Raw genomic sequence first — 17,232 nt, forward strand, 5'->3', positions numbered from 1 at the left:
TCAGGGAGACACTGGAACTGTGGATCATAGTACTAGAATTGCCTCCATAATCACACCACCAAGGCAAGCAAGCAATACTATTAAAGCTACTTTTTAGCTGTGTGACATAGGCAGTTAGTCTCTCTGAACCCACCAGACAATGAGTGGTAAAGGTGAAGTTATTAAAAGTATCTTGTGAATATCCAGGCTGTGTTCAAATATCAAGATCCCCAAAGCAGAGAGGTTGAGGCATCCTGCCAATATGTTTAACATCAAATCTGTCACCTTTATTTGAGTGGATCTCATTCATATAGGTCCACCAGGTTCTATTTGCTGGTATCCTGGGGGAAAATGTAGACATAGAGGAAACAAGCCTTGTCCTGAAACAGGTCAGCATGTGGGGGGCGGGGGGATGGCTCTTATAAATATCCCAAATGAGCCTGGTGCTTCAGACCAACTTACTCCACTCACAGCACACAGGGAGATTGACATTGTCACTTGCCTATTCCCCAGATTAGTAAACTGAGGATGGCATGTGCATGACTTCCTCCTTGGAAAACCAAGAACAGGGGATCTCTGCTAGCCAGGCAGCCCTGCATCTAGTTTGGAGGCTTTGTGATCTAATTGGGGCGGGGGGGGGGGTGGCTCAGGGAGGAGGAGAGGATACAGGCTTGCCCATTAGAACACTCTTTAAGTTCTAAGTTCTGTCTCTGATGCTAATGCACCATGAGATCCTAGACATAGGCTTCTTCCTGTATCTCTTGCTCCCCATCTATAAAATGGCTTCATGTTGCATGCCAGCCTTGCCAGCCTCAGACTCCCTGAGACAGGAGGTACACTGTGCTGTCCTTGTACCTGCCAGGGGTGGCTCTGGAGCTCAGAAGCACTGTCTGCAATGTCAATGTAGCAGAGATCACAAACACGTGGAAATCATGTTAGCTTCTGGGATGATTCTACCCCAGCCTAGACTCCCACCTGTGAGGGACCTATATCCTTCCTGGACTTCAGAGGGCTGACAGTGGCTGAGCTCTCCATCAGAGCATCTGATGTTCATTACCTCATTTGGTCCTTGCTGCCACACTGGAAAGGAGACATTTCCCCCCTGGCCCAGAAGAGCAAAACCAGCCCAAGTCCCATAAACCGCCCATCTGCCCAAGAACAGGGCAGATGCCTCAACCTGGCCTCCTGCTCAATATGGCTCCAGGCCCAAGCTGGCTGAAAACATTTTTGGTGTGACCCCACTCAGGGGATCTGGGGGTAAACACATTTTTGGGAGGAACTCGAGAAATCCAAACCCTTCCAGATCCAAATGATGTGGAATATATTCGTGCTATGTCCAACAAAATCCTCTTTCTCCTTCACAGCTCCTGGAAGGCTTCCTGATTCCCCTCCCACAGGGGTCAGTGTCTTTCTGTTCACACCCCCCATTTGCACTTAGCACTGAGCCTTGCTCCCCTTAGTTACCTGAGGGTGTGGGCTTCAGCAACGTGGCACATACTCTCACACCCTAGAGTGGCAATCAGCCTTCCAGGGGTAGAGTTCAAATGTTCCTACCTCTCATTCAAAGGGACTTGACAGGAGCAGCATGGTGAATGGTAACAAACAACAGCTTGGACATTCAATGCAACTGAGTTTATCAGGGCATAGTAGCATACACCTGGAATTTCAGCACTCAGGAGACTAGTGCAGAGGTCATGAGTTTGAAACCAGTCTGGCCTATGACAGAGAGACCCTACCTGAAAACAACAACAGCTAAAGAAATTATGCTAACACTTGCTGTGTGGCCTTTGGCACATTTCTGGTTTCTCTGGACCTGTTCTGTCTCTGTACTGCAGATACAGGTAGAAAAATGCGCTTTTGACACTTTTGTTATTTGTTGTTGTTGTTGTTGTTGTTGTTGGGCTTGAGCTCAACTCCTGGGTGCTGTCCCTGAGCTCTTTTTTTTTTTTTTTTTTTTTTGCTCAAGGCTGGCATTTTACCACTTTGAGCCACAGCTCCACTTCTGGATTTTGAGTGGTTGATTGGAGATAAGAGTCTCATGGGGACTTTTCTGTATGGGGTGGCTTCAAATCACGATCCTCAGATCTCAGCCTCCTGAGTAACTAGAATTAAGTCATGAGCCACCAACGCTCAGCCACAGTCATGCTTTGGAGGAAGGATTAGCAGTCAGGTTGGTTAACAGGCACTTGATAAATAGTAGCTAGGCTAGTGGGGTGGGAAGGTGGCACAGTGGTAGAGTGTTTGCCTTGCATGCCTGAGGCCCTGGGTTCGATTCCTCAGCACCACATAAGCAAAAAGAAAAAAGCCGGAAGTGGTGCTGTGGCTCAAGTGATAGAGCACTAGCCTTGAGCTGAAGAGCTGAGGGACAGTGCCCAGGCCCAGAGTTCAGGCCCCACGACCGGACCCAAAAAAATAAATAAATAGTGGCTAGTATTGGGTGTGATGGTCAATGCTAGCTACCTTCTTGGCTTGCTGCCCCTAGGATTGAAGAGAGGGGAGAAGAGCTCTCTCTTAGAGAGATCACCTGCTCTAATTTTACAGTTGAGTAACCCAATATCTTTGTGAAAGTTGCTGGGTTCTAGAGCCTTCCATGGAGGCAGAGGCCCAGGCTATGATGAAATGGTATCCCCTGCCCCTGCACTCTTGCCTTCACTTCTTTGCTACATTTTGGACCCTTCTTTCTCCTCACTTTTTAATTTTATATATGGATGTGTGTTTGTATGTGTATTTCTAACCCCTTCCTGCCAGAAATTTATGTTTGATATTAGATGTCTACTAGCTGTTGAGAGGGGTGTGTGTGTGTGTGCGTGCACACGCATGTGTTTAATTTTTTTCCCCTTTGTGTATGTTATTCTTGGAGACAAACTGCCCTGGTTTGGGCTCAGGAAGGGGGGAGGGGTGTGGCATCCCCCTTGGGACTCTGCTGTCTGTCTGCCCAACAGGGCATGTGAATCTCAGGGTCATCAGGCAAAGCTCCCAAAGCACAGGACAGAGGTGCTTCTTCCCAAAGAGACAATAAACCCGTGAGTGGCAGCCTTCCCCCCCCCACGGCTGACCACAGCTCACCCCTCTTGGCCTCCACTCCCAGGTTAATCTCCTGCCTAGAAAAACAACTCTGAGCTACCATGGTTACATCCTTTCCTCCAAGAATGGAAACAAGACCACAAAGCAAGACTCAGTGGGAATCGCTGCTAGGCAGGCCAGCCTTCAAATCCAGGGTCACCAGGGTTTGTTGCCCACTTCCCAAACTCATGGTCATGATATGGCCATCCAATGGCACAGAGGAAGAGCCCAGAGAGTTGGAGATGTCTTCTAAAATCACAGCTCCAGTCACCTGATTCTAGATCCTAACTACCCATGCTTTGTTCCTCAGGCGCTTGGCCAACACACGTCATAGACTGAGTCACTGAGCACCAACACACAGGCACACAGGCTCCTCTGTTTAAGAAGTCAGAGAGAAATGCTTAAGGAAGGTGGGAATTTCCCCTCAGAAACATTTGGAGACATTATTTATTTAGACATTACTATCTTTAAAGAGTAAGTACTCAGCAAACAAGAAAATGGGGCTCTCCATAAAGAACTAATTTCCCCAGGTCAGATTGATCTTGGTTTTCTACCTAACAGTGGAAGGGCAATTTACTCACAATGTTTTCAAAAGAGAAAACCCCCTCTGAGGTCAAAACCCTGCTTCCTCTAGGCTGACTTTGGGGAAATTAGGAAAGATTGTCACTTCTTCAATGAATTTACTATCTACTAAAATGTATTTGTAATAACATGGACTGAGACATTTAACTGCCATCTGTCAGTAAACTGTCATGATAAAAATCAGAGATGTGTGATGTCTGGGAAGTGAACAGTACCCTTCTACCAGTTACTATTTCAGTATAACAAACAACTTTAGAGCTGATTGGCGCAAAGCCATTGTAAACATTGTCCCACAGCTACTGTGGAGGAAGAACTTCAGGAGAAGCTGAGCTGAATAGCTTTAGTTCCAAGTTATTCATGAGATGGCCATCAAGATGTCAGCTGAGGTTGTCATTATTAGAAGGTCTTCTGGGGCCTTAAGGGCCACCCTCAACATAGATCACCCACCAATTGGAAAATGGCTGTTGGCTGTTAATAGGAAGCCTCAGACTCATGCTGTATGACCTGCTCCATAGGGACGCTTGAGCATCCTACCAATATGGCTGCCAGCTTCCTAGAATGGGTGATCCAAGAGAGAGCAAAGCTGAAATAGTGAAGGTGATTCTGCTTCAGATGTCATATGTCATCATTTCCACAAATCTTATTGGCTACACGTCTGTAGCCAAAGGTATGAAATCTTGCCATTACCAAGAGACAGGAATCACTGACAGCCATCTTTGAATGTGATACCACAGTCCCCTTAGATGGAGTACCATTGTAAACAACCTGCACAACCGTGATTTCCAAGCTGAATACAGCCATCATCACAGATGTTCACTGGCTCTGTGCTAGCACTGTGCTGAGCATTTGATGGGAGCATCTGCCCTCAAACAGCTTAGGGAACCTAACAGAGATATCCAAGCCCACATAAAGACATACAGATGGCCAAACTCAACTGTTCAAAAGACCAAAATCTGCTGGGTGCCAGTGGTTCACGCCTGTAATTCTTAGCTATTCAGAAGGCTGAGTAGCTAGGATTAAGAGAACTGGGAACTTCCTGGATAGGTGGGATTGCCTCGGGACAATCCAGGCTGTTCTGTGATGGAAGGGAAGTATGGCAATGGGTGTTCGCAGCACCCCGTGTACTTTCCAACTCCCTGGGGCTCCCTGCTATCAACAGGCATTTTTCTCACCTCCTTTGTCCTCTGCCTTCCCAGTGCTAAAACTTCAGAAGATGGCAGTGTGAGTGTCCCCAGAGCTCCTCCCACTGGCACAGGGGTGTGCAGTTTTTCTCTGCTCTGTTTTAGCTGACCACAGTTAAGGGTCAGGCCTTTGCTAGGACTTATTCATGGGCCATGTTGAGGCTTTGCATGAGAAGTAGGGCCAATTATTTTGTCCTGGTTGGAAATGTTAACCAAATTTTCAATAGCTCATGGAATTTAGTGAGTACTTACTTAATAAACATGAAAGACAAAATTGTACGAGTACATTTTCACACCACTGTAAAGGCAAAAAATCCTAAATCAGACCATCACAAGTCAGGGACCATCGACAATAACCGAGCATCTCAGAAGCATCTTCTCTTGAGGGCTTATATATCTGTGTGGCTAATGAAACACAGACATGATAAATTAATTAACCATATATTTGAATCTATTAAATTTAAATAAGTGAAACAGCTCACCGATATACATATACAAGCTGTTCGTCCTTTTTTTTTAGTCAGGATTGCAAGTGAAAGGAAACTCTGTCAGCCAGGATAAAGTCAGAAGGCAAAACACATGCCATGAGGCCCCCATTCACTGGCTGAAAATGGACCACAAAATTGATTTTAAGCTTCCTGGGAGCCAGTGCAAAATGTGAATGTGTTACAGTGTTCTAGGATTTGGGAAACAAATGAGAGAGAACAATTCTCAGTGGAAGCACCAGGTGGTACTTATGTAAGAGGAGGATACAGTCCCTGGAATGCACAGAACAGCTGGGCTTCATGTGCCATTCATCCCGGCATACCACAAATCCACGTTAACGGAGTGGAATTCGATGCATCAAGCCTGGGAGAAGCCTCTGTGGCTTTTGCTAAATAGCTGATGCCCACTACCTTAGTAAGAAGCTCAGAGCCCTCGAGTGCAGAGCACAGCTTCCGCTTGATCCAGGCTGTGACTTATAGCTTGGCAAAGCCAAGAAGTAGGAGAGTTGACTTCCTGGCAGAGACAATCCTCCTGCCACCATGCTCACTAACAACCCGTCTTCCTCTCTGTTTATTCCCACAGGGGTCTGGCTGAGAACATGGCCAATGGCATTGATGAGCTCATTGGCATCCCCTTCCCCAACCACAGCAGTGAACTCCTATGCAGCCTCAATGAGCAGCGGCATGCTGGCCTACTGTGTGATGTGCTGCTTGTGGTCCAGGAACAGGAGTACCCCACCCACCGCTCCGTGCTGGCTGCCTGCAGCAAGTACTTTAAGAAGCTCTTCACAGCTGGCAGCCTAACCAGCCAGCCCTACGTCTATGAGATCGACTTCGTCCAGCCTGAGGCCCTGGCCGCCATCCTGGAGTTTGCCTATACCTCCACACTCACCATCACTGCCGCCAATGTCAAACACATCCTCAACGCTGCCAGGATGCTGGAGATCCAGTGCATTGTGAATGTATGCCTGGAGATCATAGAACCTGGTGGTGATGGTGGTGAGGAGGATGACAAGGAAGATGATGATGATGACGAAGATGATGACGATGAGGAGGATGAAGAGGAGGAGGAGGAGGAAGAGGAGGAGGACGATGATACAGAGGACTTTGCTGACCAAGAAAACTTGCCTGACCCCCAGGACATCAATTGCCACCAAAGCCCCTCCAAAACAGACCATCTCACAGAGAAGGCCTATTCAGACACACCCAGAGACTTCTCCGATTCCTTCCCGGCCGACAGCCCTGGCCATCTGGGGGTGATCCGGGATTTCTCCATTGAATCTCTGCTGAGGGAAAACTTGTACCCCAAAGCTAACATCCCCGACAGACCTAGCTTATCTCCATTCACCCCGGACTTCTTCCCTCACCTCTGGCCAGGGGACTTTGGTGCCTTTGCCCAGTTGCCTGAGCAGTCCATGGACAATGGGCCACTGGATCTAGTCATCAAAAACCGGAAGATCAAGGAAGAGGAGAAGGAAGAGCTTCCCCCACCCCCACCCCCACCCTTCCCTAGTGATTTCTTCAAGGACATGTTCCCTGACCTGCCCGGGGGCCCACTAGGCCCCATCAAGGCAGAGAACGACTATGGTGCCTATCTCAACTTCCTGAGTGCCACTCACCTGGGGAGTCTCTTTCCACCTTGGCCACTGGTGGAGGAGCGCAAGCTGAAGCCCAAGGCCTCTCAGCAGTGTCCCATCTGCCACAAGGTCATCATGGGGGCTGGGAAGCTGCCACGGCACATGAGAACCCACACTGGGGAGAAGCCATATATGTGTAACATCTGCGAGGTCCGCTTCACCAGGTGCGCAGACGCAGCTGAGGTGGGGGCAGGGGGGCGGGGCCAGGGCCAGAGGCATGGTGATGACAGCAGAGAGATACAGCAGTGAGCAGCTGACAGCCCCAGCAGCCCTACAATGCTGCCCTCAGGACATTATTATTATCCCACAGAGCAGCTGGATCCCAAGTTCCTCAGATCTCCCTCCCCCTGAACGTTCCATAATAATGGCCCTGCCATACCATGTCCTCTTGGGCAGTGCTAACCCACTTCTTAGCTCCTTTTTTCCCCCTGAGTTCACTTAGCTTCATGAGGCTGGGTGAGAATGCCTACTAGACAAGGCTTCACCAAAGCACAGAAGGATAGGGAGATAATATGGAGCTCATGTGAAAATCAAGTTCAAGTGTAATTCATTCATCTTCAGCAGAGAGCTTGCTCCAGCCTGAGAGTGCCAGGCCCCCTAAGAATGACCCCACAGATCCAATCCAGATCTGGGCCACTGAATCCACCTGGAGAGCCCTGGCCTGCCTAGCTTGGCTTCTCCTTCCTGGTTTCGTGTGCCTGTCACTCGGTAGACGGTTGACAGTGGGAACTCCCCAGCTGGTGGCTTCAGTGGAATAAATAGCTGAGAGTAACACACAGTGATCCCACCCAGTGTCCTTATCCCTGCCTTCCCTGCCCCTCCAGGGCCTTTCCCACACCAGCCTCCGTGAGGTGCATGCTGGGATCGCCAACTTGCAGGCCCCATCTTCACTAGGGAAGTTTTAAACTGGACCAGGCACTGCCCTCTAGACTCTGGAACATTCTCCAGAGGCCTCCTGGTTGGAGCAGCAATGCTGTTTGGTAGGGAGGACAACATTCCAGAAAAGTCCCTCCCAGTACATTCCTTATGGCCCCTTCAGCAAGCCTCAGTATCTGTGGTCTCCCTACCCCTCTTCCGGCCACCCAGACATCTGCCATGCCCGCCTGTGAGTTCCTCCCACTCAGTGGGGATGACAGCCATCTGGGTTCCAGGCCTGTCTCCAGCTGCAGCATCTGCCATCCAGCCCCATCCCCACCTCCCTTCACTCGGTTCCCACTGGGCTCTGACCCTCCCGAACAAGATCAGATAAGCTTTGGGGGCTCCTCTCCAGAGGCAGAGAAAGCCTAGGGTCAGAGGGCAGGAGGAGTGGAGGAGATTTTTCTGGCCTGATTCCCATCATAGACTTCATTTCTCACTATGGGCTGTGGCTGTCAGGATGAGTGCTCTGTTCCTCCTCCCTGTTACATTCTTCAGAACCACTGGCCCTTTCTTTCCTCTCCCCCACAGGGGAGGGAAAGGCGAGCTACCCAGCAAGAGTATCCAGCGATGCTCAGCCCTGGCCTACCTGGGTTGAGGTTTCCCTGTCACTCTCTGTAGCCAAGTTAGTTCCAGCAGCCATTCCACTGGGGCCTGCTGTTTGGCTGAGTCCCCCTGCCATGATGCATTATGCTTTCCCTTTTCCCCACCTAGAGGCTCTTCTGCAGGAGTGGCTGAGTGAGCTGAGATACTCTGCCCACAGATGTCCTCTAAGGTACAATTCCTCCAGCTGCAGTCTGACTCCTTCCTGATTCATAGAGAAGCTCCTGTCTCTGCAGCGGTCCATAGGCCCAGGCTCTGGGTCTTACACCTCCTGTATGTCCATTCTCAGACGGTCCGTGCCCTGTGGAGTTACCACTGCTGAGGTAGAGGAGTATGAATCTTTCCAACAGAACACCTGCCTCTCCCAATGCCCTGAATGCGCCTTCATCTTGTGGGTATCCAAGAGGAGGGCCTGAGGCCTCCACCTCGGGGCTTTCTGTTCCTTGGTGTCAGGAGCCTCACTTCTGCATCAGCTCTGGGTGTCAGCTCAGCCACACCAGTTGTCCACCTTTAATCTTTTCTGTATATGAAATATCCCCAGGAAGGACCTCACAGGCTTTCTCCAGGCTGTCCTCTAGATTTGGTCACCGTAGTCCTGGGCTCTGCTGATACCTGGACCCGAGTCTGTTCACACTCCTTAGCCTGGTCCACCCATGCTGGCGCTGCCACCCATGCTAGCCACAGAGAGATAGCTCCTGCTCAGAATGGTCCCTTTGAGGTCTAACTTTGGAAAGAAACAGCTTGGGACAGGATGATGACAATCCTGGCCAAGATGACCCCAGATATCCTCTTGAGGCCATCTTCACAGTCTTTCTGAGGACCAGAGATGACAGTTGAAGAGCTCTGTGATAGGCCCTGAGGAACAGGAAGCATTTGACCAGAGACGAAAAGAAGGGGCACTGCTGCCCTTGGTGGACAGATGCCCATGGGTAGTACAACCATAGCTCTCCCTGCTGACTTACCCTGGGCCCTGTGAAGGCCTCTCTGTCTCTCTCTCCCTACCTTTTTTTCCCTATGGGACCCTGATCAAGAGCCATGGAGATCTGCCCCATCCCTCACTAGATCTTTCACCAGGAGCTCGCTTCTCCAGGCTACCCACAGCCTGCCTCACACAGGAAGTGGAAGCTGCAGTGAGAAGTGGCTGGCCACAGAGGACATACCCGTGGGGAAAGGACAGACAGCTTCTATTGCCTCACAACCCACCTGGTGATGAGCCATGATACCACCAATGTGGACAGAATCACCTGCAAACATCCCAAGAGCTACAACTTTTAGTCTAGGGCCCCACTCTCAGTGCCAGCCAAATGATGATAGCCCCCTCTTCCTCATCAGATGCCCGCTCTACCTACAAGGCCAAGAGCTCAGCTTTCTCTTCCTTATTTTCTTCCCAGTCTGGCCCTCCCAACAGCTCTGGGAACCTTGACCAAGATCATGTAGCAGGAAGAGTCATTTCAGGTGATCAGGTCACAGGAAACCTGAGTGGAAGGGGCTAGGAGACTCCCTTCGGGCCTCTCTGGGGACCACAGCCCAGGCCTGGGGGTCTGCTCATTCCCCGCAGTGTGATCTCTGAGCTAGGAGAAGGACTGCAAAGCAGGCTCGTGTGCACATGGCCATGGCTGGGTCTGGAGACCAGGAGATGGCATGAGCTGGCAGATATGGGGAGGAGATAGGGTCAAAGGAAACACATTAGTGTTAGAATTGTGGAGTTTTGAAATTGGCCCTGCTGGCCATTGGTCAATCAACAAAACATGACATATGCAGCTGCTCTTCATACATTTGATGCTGTGCATCATGTAGAAGATAAAAGAACACTAGATCCAGGTGCCTATAATCCTAGCTACTCAAGATGCTGTAATCTGAGGATCACAGTTCCAAGCCAGTACAGGCAAGAAAAATCCATAGACTCATCCCCAATTAACCACCACCAAAAAAAGAAGAAAGGCTAGAAATGGAATGCTAGTGGAATAGCACTAGCCTTGAGCGAAAAAAGCAAAGGGATAACACTCAAGCCCTGAGTTCAAGTCTCCCAGTACTAGAAAAAAAAATAAAGAGGACTGGTCATAGTGGCAGGTACCACCCCCCTCCATGCCCCATGCTGGAGGAGGGCAACAGAATGCACCGTGCTGAATAGCTGTCACCAAATGAATGAACACACAGAGGTTGGGTATTTTGGGAGGAGCACCAGAGTGGTCATGACACCCAGGTTCAGACCCTGCTGTATCTCTGCCTAGCTCTGTGACCTGGGTGATGTCTTCTGCCATCCATGAGCCTCAGTATGCAGGTGGAATTTGAGTGGGGGAGAGGGAAGGATGATTCCTAAGGTGCCTGGCTCATGTAAGCACTGAGCCTGCTGCATGAGGGACAAGGGCACACACAATGGCCCTTGCCTGGGAAATGCCTAACTACAGGCAGTAGGTGTCATCGCCTGCCAGGTGAGAACCTGGAGGGTCCAAGCAGGACTGCAGACAATGCAGATGGAGAGTCCCTTAGGGACTAGGCGGGCTGGGAGAACATTGCTCACAGATATGGGAGCCCTAGGAAGCAGAAGATTGGTGGGTGTGGTAGAGCTGGTCAAGTGTGTGCCAGCTTCAGGTCCTCCTCTCCCTGCCCATCCTGCTGCCCTCCTCCCCACCTTCCTGGACCCTCCAGTTCTCAGTGAACTCTCGTGGGAGGATTGATTCCTTTCCAGTCTCCTGCCACCAACACAGTGTTCACAAGAATGCCCTTCTTTCTCCTGCCTGGCCCTGGGGACTGTTCTGGAAATGAGCGCCAGTGAGACCTCTAGTGGCCACCGGGCCCCACAGCAGCTCCTGCTGTTTTAGCGGTATGCTGAGCATGGTTTGAATCTGGTCATTTTAGGAAGGACACACCAACTTGGGCCTCAAATTGGAGACTGCAATTACAGGCAGAGACTCCACCCAAGCCTGTGGAGATGGGACTCAGAGCACCCCCCTCCCACTTCTGGTCAGTTGGGGAAAGCTAGAGAAGGATGGTGGGAGGATTCTCTGCCACCTGCCCCCCTCCACCCAAGGCAGATTGAAAGGCTCCATAGACTGGATTAGTGAGCTTTCAGGCCTTAAAACAGCAACCCCAGGAAGTCATTTTCCTTTCAAGACCACCAGGAGCGACACAGACTCAGCTCATACAAGCCCAAACTCCCCATCAGTGCTGGAAAGTTCAGCCATGGGAGAGCCCTTGCAAAACCTACCTAAGATTACCTCTGCAAGCTGGTGATGCATCTGCAGCTGGAGCAGGGGGCCCCGGACCCTCACAGGAGTCCCACCCAATACTGTGCCTTACCTGGAAATAATACTCTTAAACCCCTAAGAGCTTCATCCTGGATTAGCTGCATTCCTGTTGCACCTGGCTCTTTTGTAAACCCTGAAATTGTCTGCAGACAAAAAGGGCTCTGGGTAAGAAACCACAGAGCTGGAGGCTTGAAGGTGTGCCCTGCTTCTAGAGCACTCAGATTAGTGCAGAGGACAAACGGCTCCCAACAGCCAGGGACCGGAGTGAGATCAGGGGCTGTGAACAAAACACCCAGGATGAACCCAGAGGGAAGCCTGTCACCTGGAGAGAGAGTATGAGATGAAAGTACAGTCAGTCAGTCAGAAGTGTCTGCAGGGTCAGAGAATGAGGAGGGTCAGAATGGTGACTTCTAGGGATATAATTCTCCAGCAAGCCTACTTCCTAGGAAGGGAGACAGACAGACCCTGGTTTACACAAGAGGGGTTCATTACTCAGAGTTTGTATGTGAAGGAAGTTTGGTGTGTGTTGGGGGAGGGAAGGGCAGGACCTTGTACCTTCTGCATCTCCCTAATTCAGCTGCTGTTTGGGGTGGGGCAGAAGTCGAGGTGGATCTTAGATGGGGTTCCCCCGTCCGGAAGCGGGGCTCTGGGGAGCCTTTGGTTCCTAAGGAAGAGAGAAGGGAAGGTGAGAAGCGGGCTTTTCGAGCAGAGGCTGACTCTCGGCTCTCGCCTTGCAGGCAGGACAAACTCAAGATCCACATGCGGAAGCACACGGGGGAGCGGCCCTACCTGTGCATCCACTGCAACGCCAAGTTCGTGCACAACTACGACCTCAAGAACCACATGCGCATCCACACGGGCGTGCGCCCCTACCAGTGCGAGTTCTGCTACAAGAGCTTCACGCGCTCCGACCACCTGCACCGCCACATCAAGCGCCAGAGCTGTCGCATGGCCCGGCCCCGGCGTGGTCGCAAGCCCGCCGCCTGGAGAGCCACCAGCCTGCTCTTCGGGCCCGCGGAGCCCCCACCCGACAAGGCGGCCTTTGTGATGCCCCCCGCGCTGGGCGACGTGGGCGGCCACTTGGGCGGCGCAGCCATGTGCCTCCCAGGCCCCAGCCCTGCCAAGCACTTCCTGGCAGCCCCCAAGGCTGCCCTGAGCCTGCAGGAGCTGGAGCGCCAGTTCGAGGAGACGCAGATGAAGCTGTTCGGGCGCGCGCAGATGGAGGCAGAAAGGAACGCGGGTGGCCTCCTGGCCTTGGCCTTGGCCGAGAACGTGGCCGCCGCGCGGCCCTACTTTCCGCTGCCCGACCCCTGGGCCGCAGGCCTGGCCGGCCTTCCCGGGCTCGCCGGCCTGAATCACGTGGCCTCCTTGTCTGAAGCCAACAACTAGGCTGGCCCTGGTAGACCCCAGTCCTTGGCCCTGTCCCCTGCTCCCTGCCCTCCCCCCCTCCCCAGGCCCACTCTGCACTCCCTCCAGTGGGTTTAAACTTTGTATTTTGCAAACACAAAGGGAAATGAATATATATATATATAGTAGCAGCAAATGACGTTTCCTAGGCCTCCCTTTTGCCGGTGTCTGAACTGGCATCTCTTCCCAAAGGGGCCTGGAGCTGGCCGGATTCTCTCCCTGCCTGGCACACGGGGGAGCTGCCACAGTGGAGGGCCTCACACTGGGTGCCAAGTGTGCTATGAAGCCTTGTGGGGCTCTAGGACAGGGCTTGGTTGGCGAGTGGGCTGCTCAGATGGAGCAAGAGTAAGGCTGGGCCTGAGCACATACCTTGGTGGACCCCACAGTGTTGGGGGGAGCCCCTCCCAACACAGCTTTTTAGGGGTCTTTTGCTGATCTCCAGAAACCCTGAGGTTCCTTTGGACAGTGCTCAAATGCCACATAGAAAGACACAATCCGATTGACAAGGACACCTCTTGGAGCCAGGAGCCAGACTATTTGGAGTCTGAACCCATTTTTAATTTACTCACCCTGTGATCTTGGACAGGTCAACTCTCCGTGCCTCTGTGTCCCCCCTCCCCATTCTGTGAAAGGAGGTGGTGGTTTAGATTTCCCTCTCCCCTGCTTCACCTCCACACATACCACAACGTATCCCTCCAAAGAGGAGCCTTAGAGAGTAGTGACTTACGTACCTCTAAAATCTCTGGGGAAACAGCTGATCTTACTAGACTTAATTTTTTTTTTATCACCACCACACAAATTAGCAAAGATGAGAAATGTGCCAAACTAGACAAGGATGACAGAGAGACAGGCAGAGCTCCAAATACCACCTGTCCCACCCCCCCCCAAGAGCGCTAGTCAGTCTCTGCCCCATGTTCACATGCTCTCTCTGAGCTCTGTGGTCAACGTGGACTGAGGCTTCCAGTCTGAACACCTGGCAGCATCGTCCTTTCCTAGTTCTTGAAATGCAGACCTGGCCTAGTCACCCAGGGGCCTCTGGAGTCGGGAGGGTTCTCCAGTCCTCAGCTTTGCTGGTGACTACCTACTTTGCTGTGTTTGAGCAAAGCACCACCTTCCTTTATAATCCAGCACTGAGGCTGAGGTATTTGGCTCCCTTTCTTTTGACAAAAGGGCTGGGTATGGAAGGGGTGGGGTGGGGGACTTCTGTGTTTGTTGGGCTCTGAGAATTGAGATGCCACATGATTTTCTGGTTCTATGGTTAGTGACAGATGCTGGGCAAGAAGAGAGATTCTCTGCCTGGCTTCTCCCTGATAGCTCTTCCTTTTCATTCCCCCTTTCTTCTTCCTGCTGACTTTGCTTTGGTTTCTCAGTAGCCCAGAGAGGTGTGTACATCTGCCTGGATGGTCCAGAAATGGGAGTCCTGACCTCCCAAGCTGTGGGCACAAGAGACTCGGTTCTTCCTATCGCCTTGGCTTTCTCCTGAGGAAAAAAAACAAAAACAAAAACAAAAAGGCCAGAGAAGACCACAGACTCTGCCCCTCCCGTAACTCTCCAGAAGAGACTCCCTGCCTCTTCACGCCAGCCAGGAGACACCTGCCCTCAGTGGTCATCTGCCCGGACAACTGCCTCTCAGATCCCTGTCCCCATTTCAGACGTAACTTTTGGGACCCATCAGCGAACACATTCATGTTCTCCATCAGTCAAGGGACTGGGGCCAAACCAAACATCAAATGAACAAATGAACTACGTGGAATTGTGGTGTTGGGCTTTTGTTTTTATTTTGTAAAGGTAATGACTTCTTATAAACTCAATTTTTCAGATGACTGGTTAGTTCTTTTCGTTTCTTCTTGGCTGCAGTTTGGAGCTGTACATTGTAAAATATCCAAAGATATCAAGTACTGTATGATCATGAACTTGAAGCAATTGGGCTGGTGGGAGGGAGAAGGGAGGTGGTGTTTTGTTTGGTTTCGATTTTTTTTTCCTGGATGTTCTGATTTCCCTGTCGGTCTATAGGAGAACTTGGGGATTTTTTTTCTATTTATAACTTTTTATGTGATCGTTCTATGTAATATGACACTCAGCAAAGTTTGCCTTAGTGATTCAAGGGACAATCTTCCATAACTTTGGTTGCACGCTGCATCCTACTGAGAGACTCTCAGCTAATTTTCTGGCCTATTTATTAAACAGTATTAATTGACTCAAAATGAAATGATATTGAGCATTGCACTTCTGTGAGATGTCACTACTGGAAGTTCACAGGACTGTAGAAGATTTAGAATATTGGGTGTCATATACTTTAAAATAATGGCAACGGCAGGACACTTTTACCAAGCACAAAGATTTGACCCTGATTTAATCATTTAAAGGAGAGAAGGGTTGTTTTGTTTGTTCATTTGGGTTTTGTTTTTGTTTTTTGAGACAGTGTCAGCTATGTAATCCAGATTAGCCTCAAAATTTCTGTCCTCCTGGGGCTGGGAAGGTGGCTCAGTGGTAGAGCACTTGCCTTGCATGCATGAGGCCCTGGGTTCGATTCCTCAGCACCACCTAAGCAAAAAGAAAAAAGCCAAAGTGGTGCTGTGGCTCAAGTGGTAGAGTACTAGCCTTGAGCTGAAGAGCTGAGGGACAGCGCCCAGGCCCAGAGTTCAGGCCCCACGACCGGACCCAAAAAACAAACAAAAACAAACAAAAAATTTCTGTCTTCCTGCCTCAGCCTCCTGAGGCTGGAATTATAAGCATGTGCAATAACACCTAGAGTGAAGGATAGTGTTTTGAGTAAAAATGAGTTCCATTTGCCTGATGCCCTGCTTTAGGTTGATTTCCATATTCCTGTTATTTAACGTGTCTGGTGGTCTTGTGTGATTGAGGAGACTAGAGCTCAATTCTTTCTTTCCTTTTTTATTCTTCTCTCTCTTTTTTGTATGCCAGTACTGGGGCTTGAACTCAGGGCCTGAGCACTGTCTCCACTTTTTTGTCCAGGGCTAGTGCTCTACCACTTGAGCCACAGCGCCACTTCTAGCTTTTTGCTAAATTAATTAGAGATAAGAGTCTCATGGACTATCCTTCCCTAGGCTGGCTTCAAACCAGGATTCTTAGCTCTCAGCCTCCTAGGATTACCAGCTAGGATTACATGTGTGAACCACTGGACCCTGGCTCAGAACTCCTCTTACTAATCTCTTACATTGCAGCTTTGTGAGGCTCAGTTTAATTCTAAGCTTTCAAAAGTCTGGGAGCCCGTGTGTGTGTGTGTGTGTGTGTGTGTGTGTGTGTGTGTGTGTGTGTGTGTGTGTGTGTGTGTGTGTGTGTCTGTGTGTGTGTGTGTCTGTGTCTGTGTCTGTGTCTGTGTGTGTGTGTCTGTCTGTGTGTGTGTCTGTCTGTGTGTGTGTGTGTGTCTGTGTCTGTGTCTGTGTCTGTGTCTGTGTGTCTGTGTGTCTGGATCTGGGTCTGGGTCTCTCTGTGTGTGTCTGTGTCTGTGTCTGTCTGTGTGTCTCTGTGTCTGTGTCTCTGTGTCTGTGTCTGTCTGTGTCTGTCTGTGTCTGTCTATGTCTGTGTGTCTGTGTGTAGAGCCTGTGATGTGTGAGAAGGGGATAGTCCTGAGTTGCTGGCTGATGCCCCATTGCCAGTTATCCCTGGAGATCTCCAGTGGCTTCTAGATGGCCTTGCCACCATTTTGGGTGCTGGCCTGCTTCCTCCCACTCCCTGATGTGGAGCTGGGCTTCTTTCCTTTTATCATCTGAGCCTCTTTCAGACTACCCAGGTTCTCAGGGTAAATTAACTCCTTGGCCTGCAATTATTTTTTGGATAGGCAGGGGTTCACCAAAAGCCCCATTTTCATTTTTAATCCCTTTCTTGCTGTGGTAGAACCTTTATATGCAGCAGCAGTTCTTAGTACAAGGAAAAGAAGAGATCTGGGGTTTGAATACAGATTCCCCTGATCTATGTGCTCTCAGACTAGTTACTTGCCCACTCTGGTCCTCACCTTCCTGACCTCTTCAAAGAACTTCTCTCACATTTTCCACTCAACTGTGTCTGCATGTGAGGCATCTGCGCATTTGAGGGTCTATCTAGGAGACAGCCTAGGGTCGGGAGTGGTAGGGAATAGTCAGGCAGCCTTCCTGCAGGGGAAGGCTGTGTG

At 50.5% G+C, this 17,232-nt stretch overlaps 1 protein-coding gene across 6 annotated transcripts in view; it reads left to right on the top strand.

Annotated features, from left to right (window-relative positions):
- The window catches only part of Zbtb7c (zinc finger and BTB domain containing 7C), a 283,578-nt gene extending 268,655 nt beyond the window's left edge, over nucleotides 1–14,923 (top strand). For all 6 annotated transcript variants that reach the window (XM_070029190.1, XM_070029193.1, XM_070029192.1 and 3 more), the window contains 2 exons: nucleotides 5,874–7,091; nucleotides 12,431–14,923. In XM_070029190.1, the coding sequence (XP_069885291.1) occupies nucleotides 5,890–7,091; nucleotides 12,431–13,082 (1,854 nt within the window). In that variant the 5' untranslated portion in view covers nucleotides 5,874–5,889 and the 3' untranslated portion in view covers nucleotides 13,083–14,923. The remainder of the gene's footprint in view (nucleotides 1–5,873; nucleotides 7,092–12,430) is intronic.
- Nucleotides 14,924–17,232: the final 2,309 nt, after the last annotated feature.

The sequence above is a fragment of the Dipodomys merriami genome, unplaced genomic scaffold (assembly GCF_024711535.1).
Source record: "Dipodomys merriami isolate MVZ:Mamm:240054 unplaced genomic scaffold, mDipMer1.0.p SCAF_2, whole genome shotgun sequence".
Taxonomy (NCBI): domain Eukaryota; kingdom Metazoa; phylum Chordata; class Mammalia; order Rodentia; family Heteromyidae; genus Dipodomys; species Dipodomys merriami.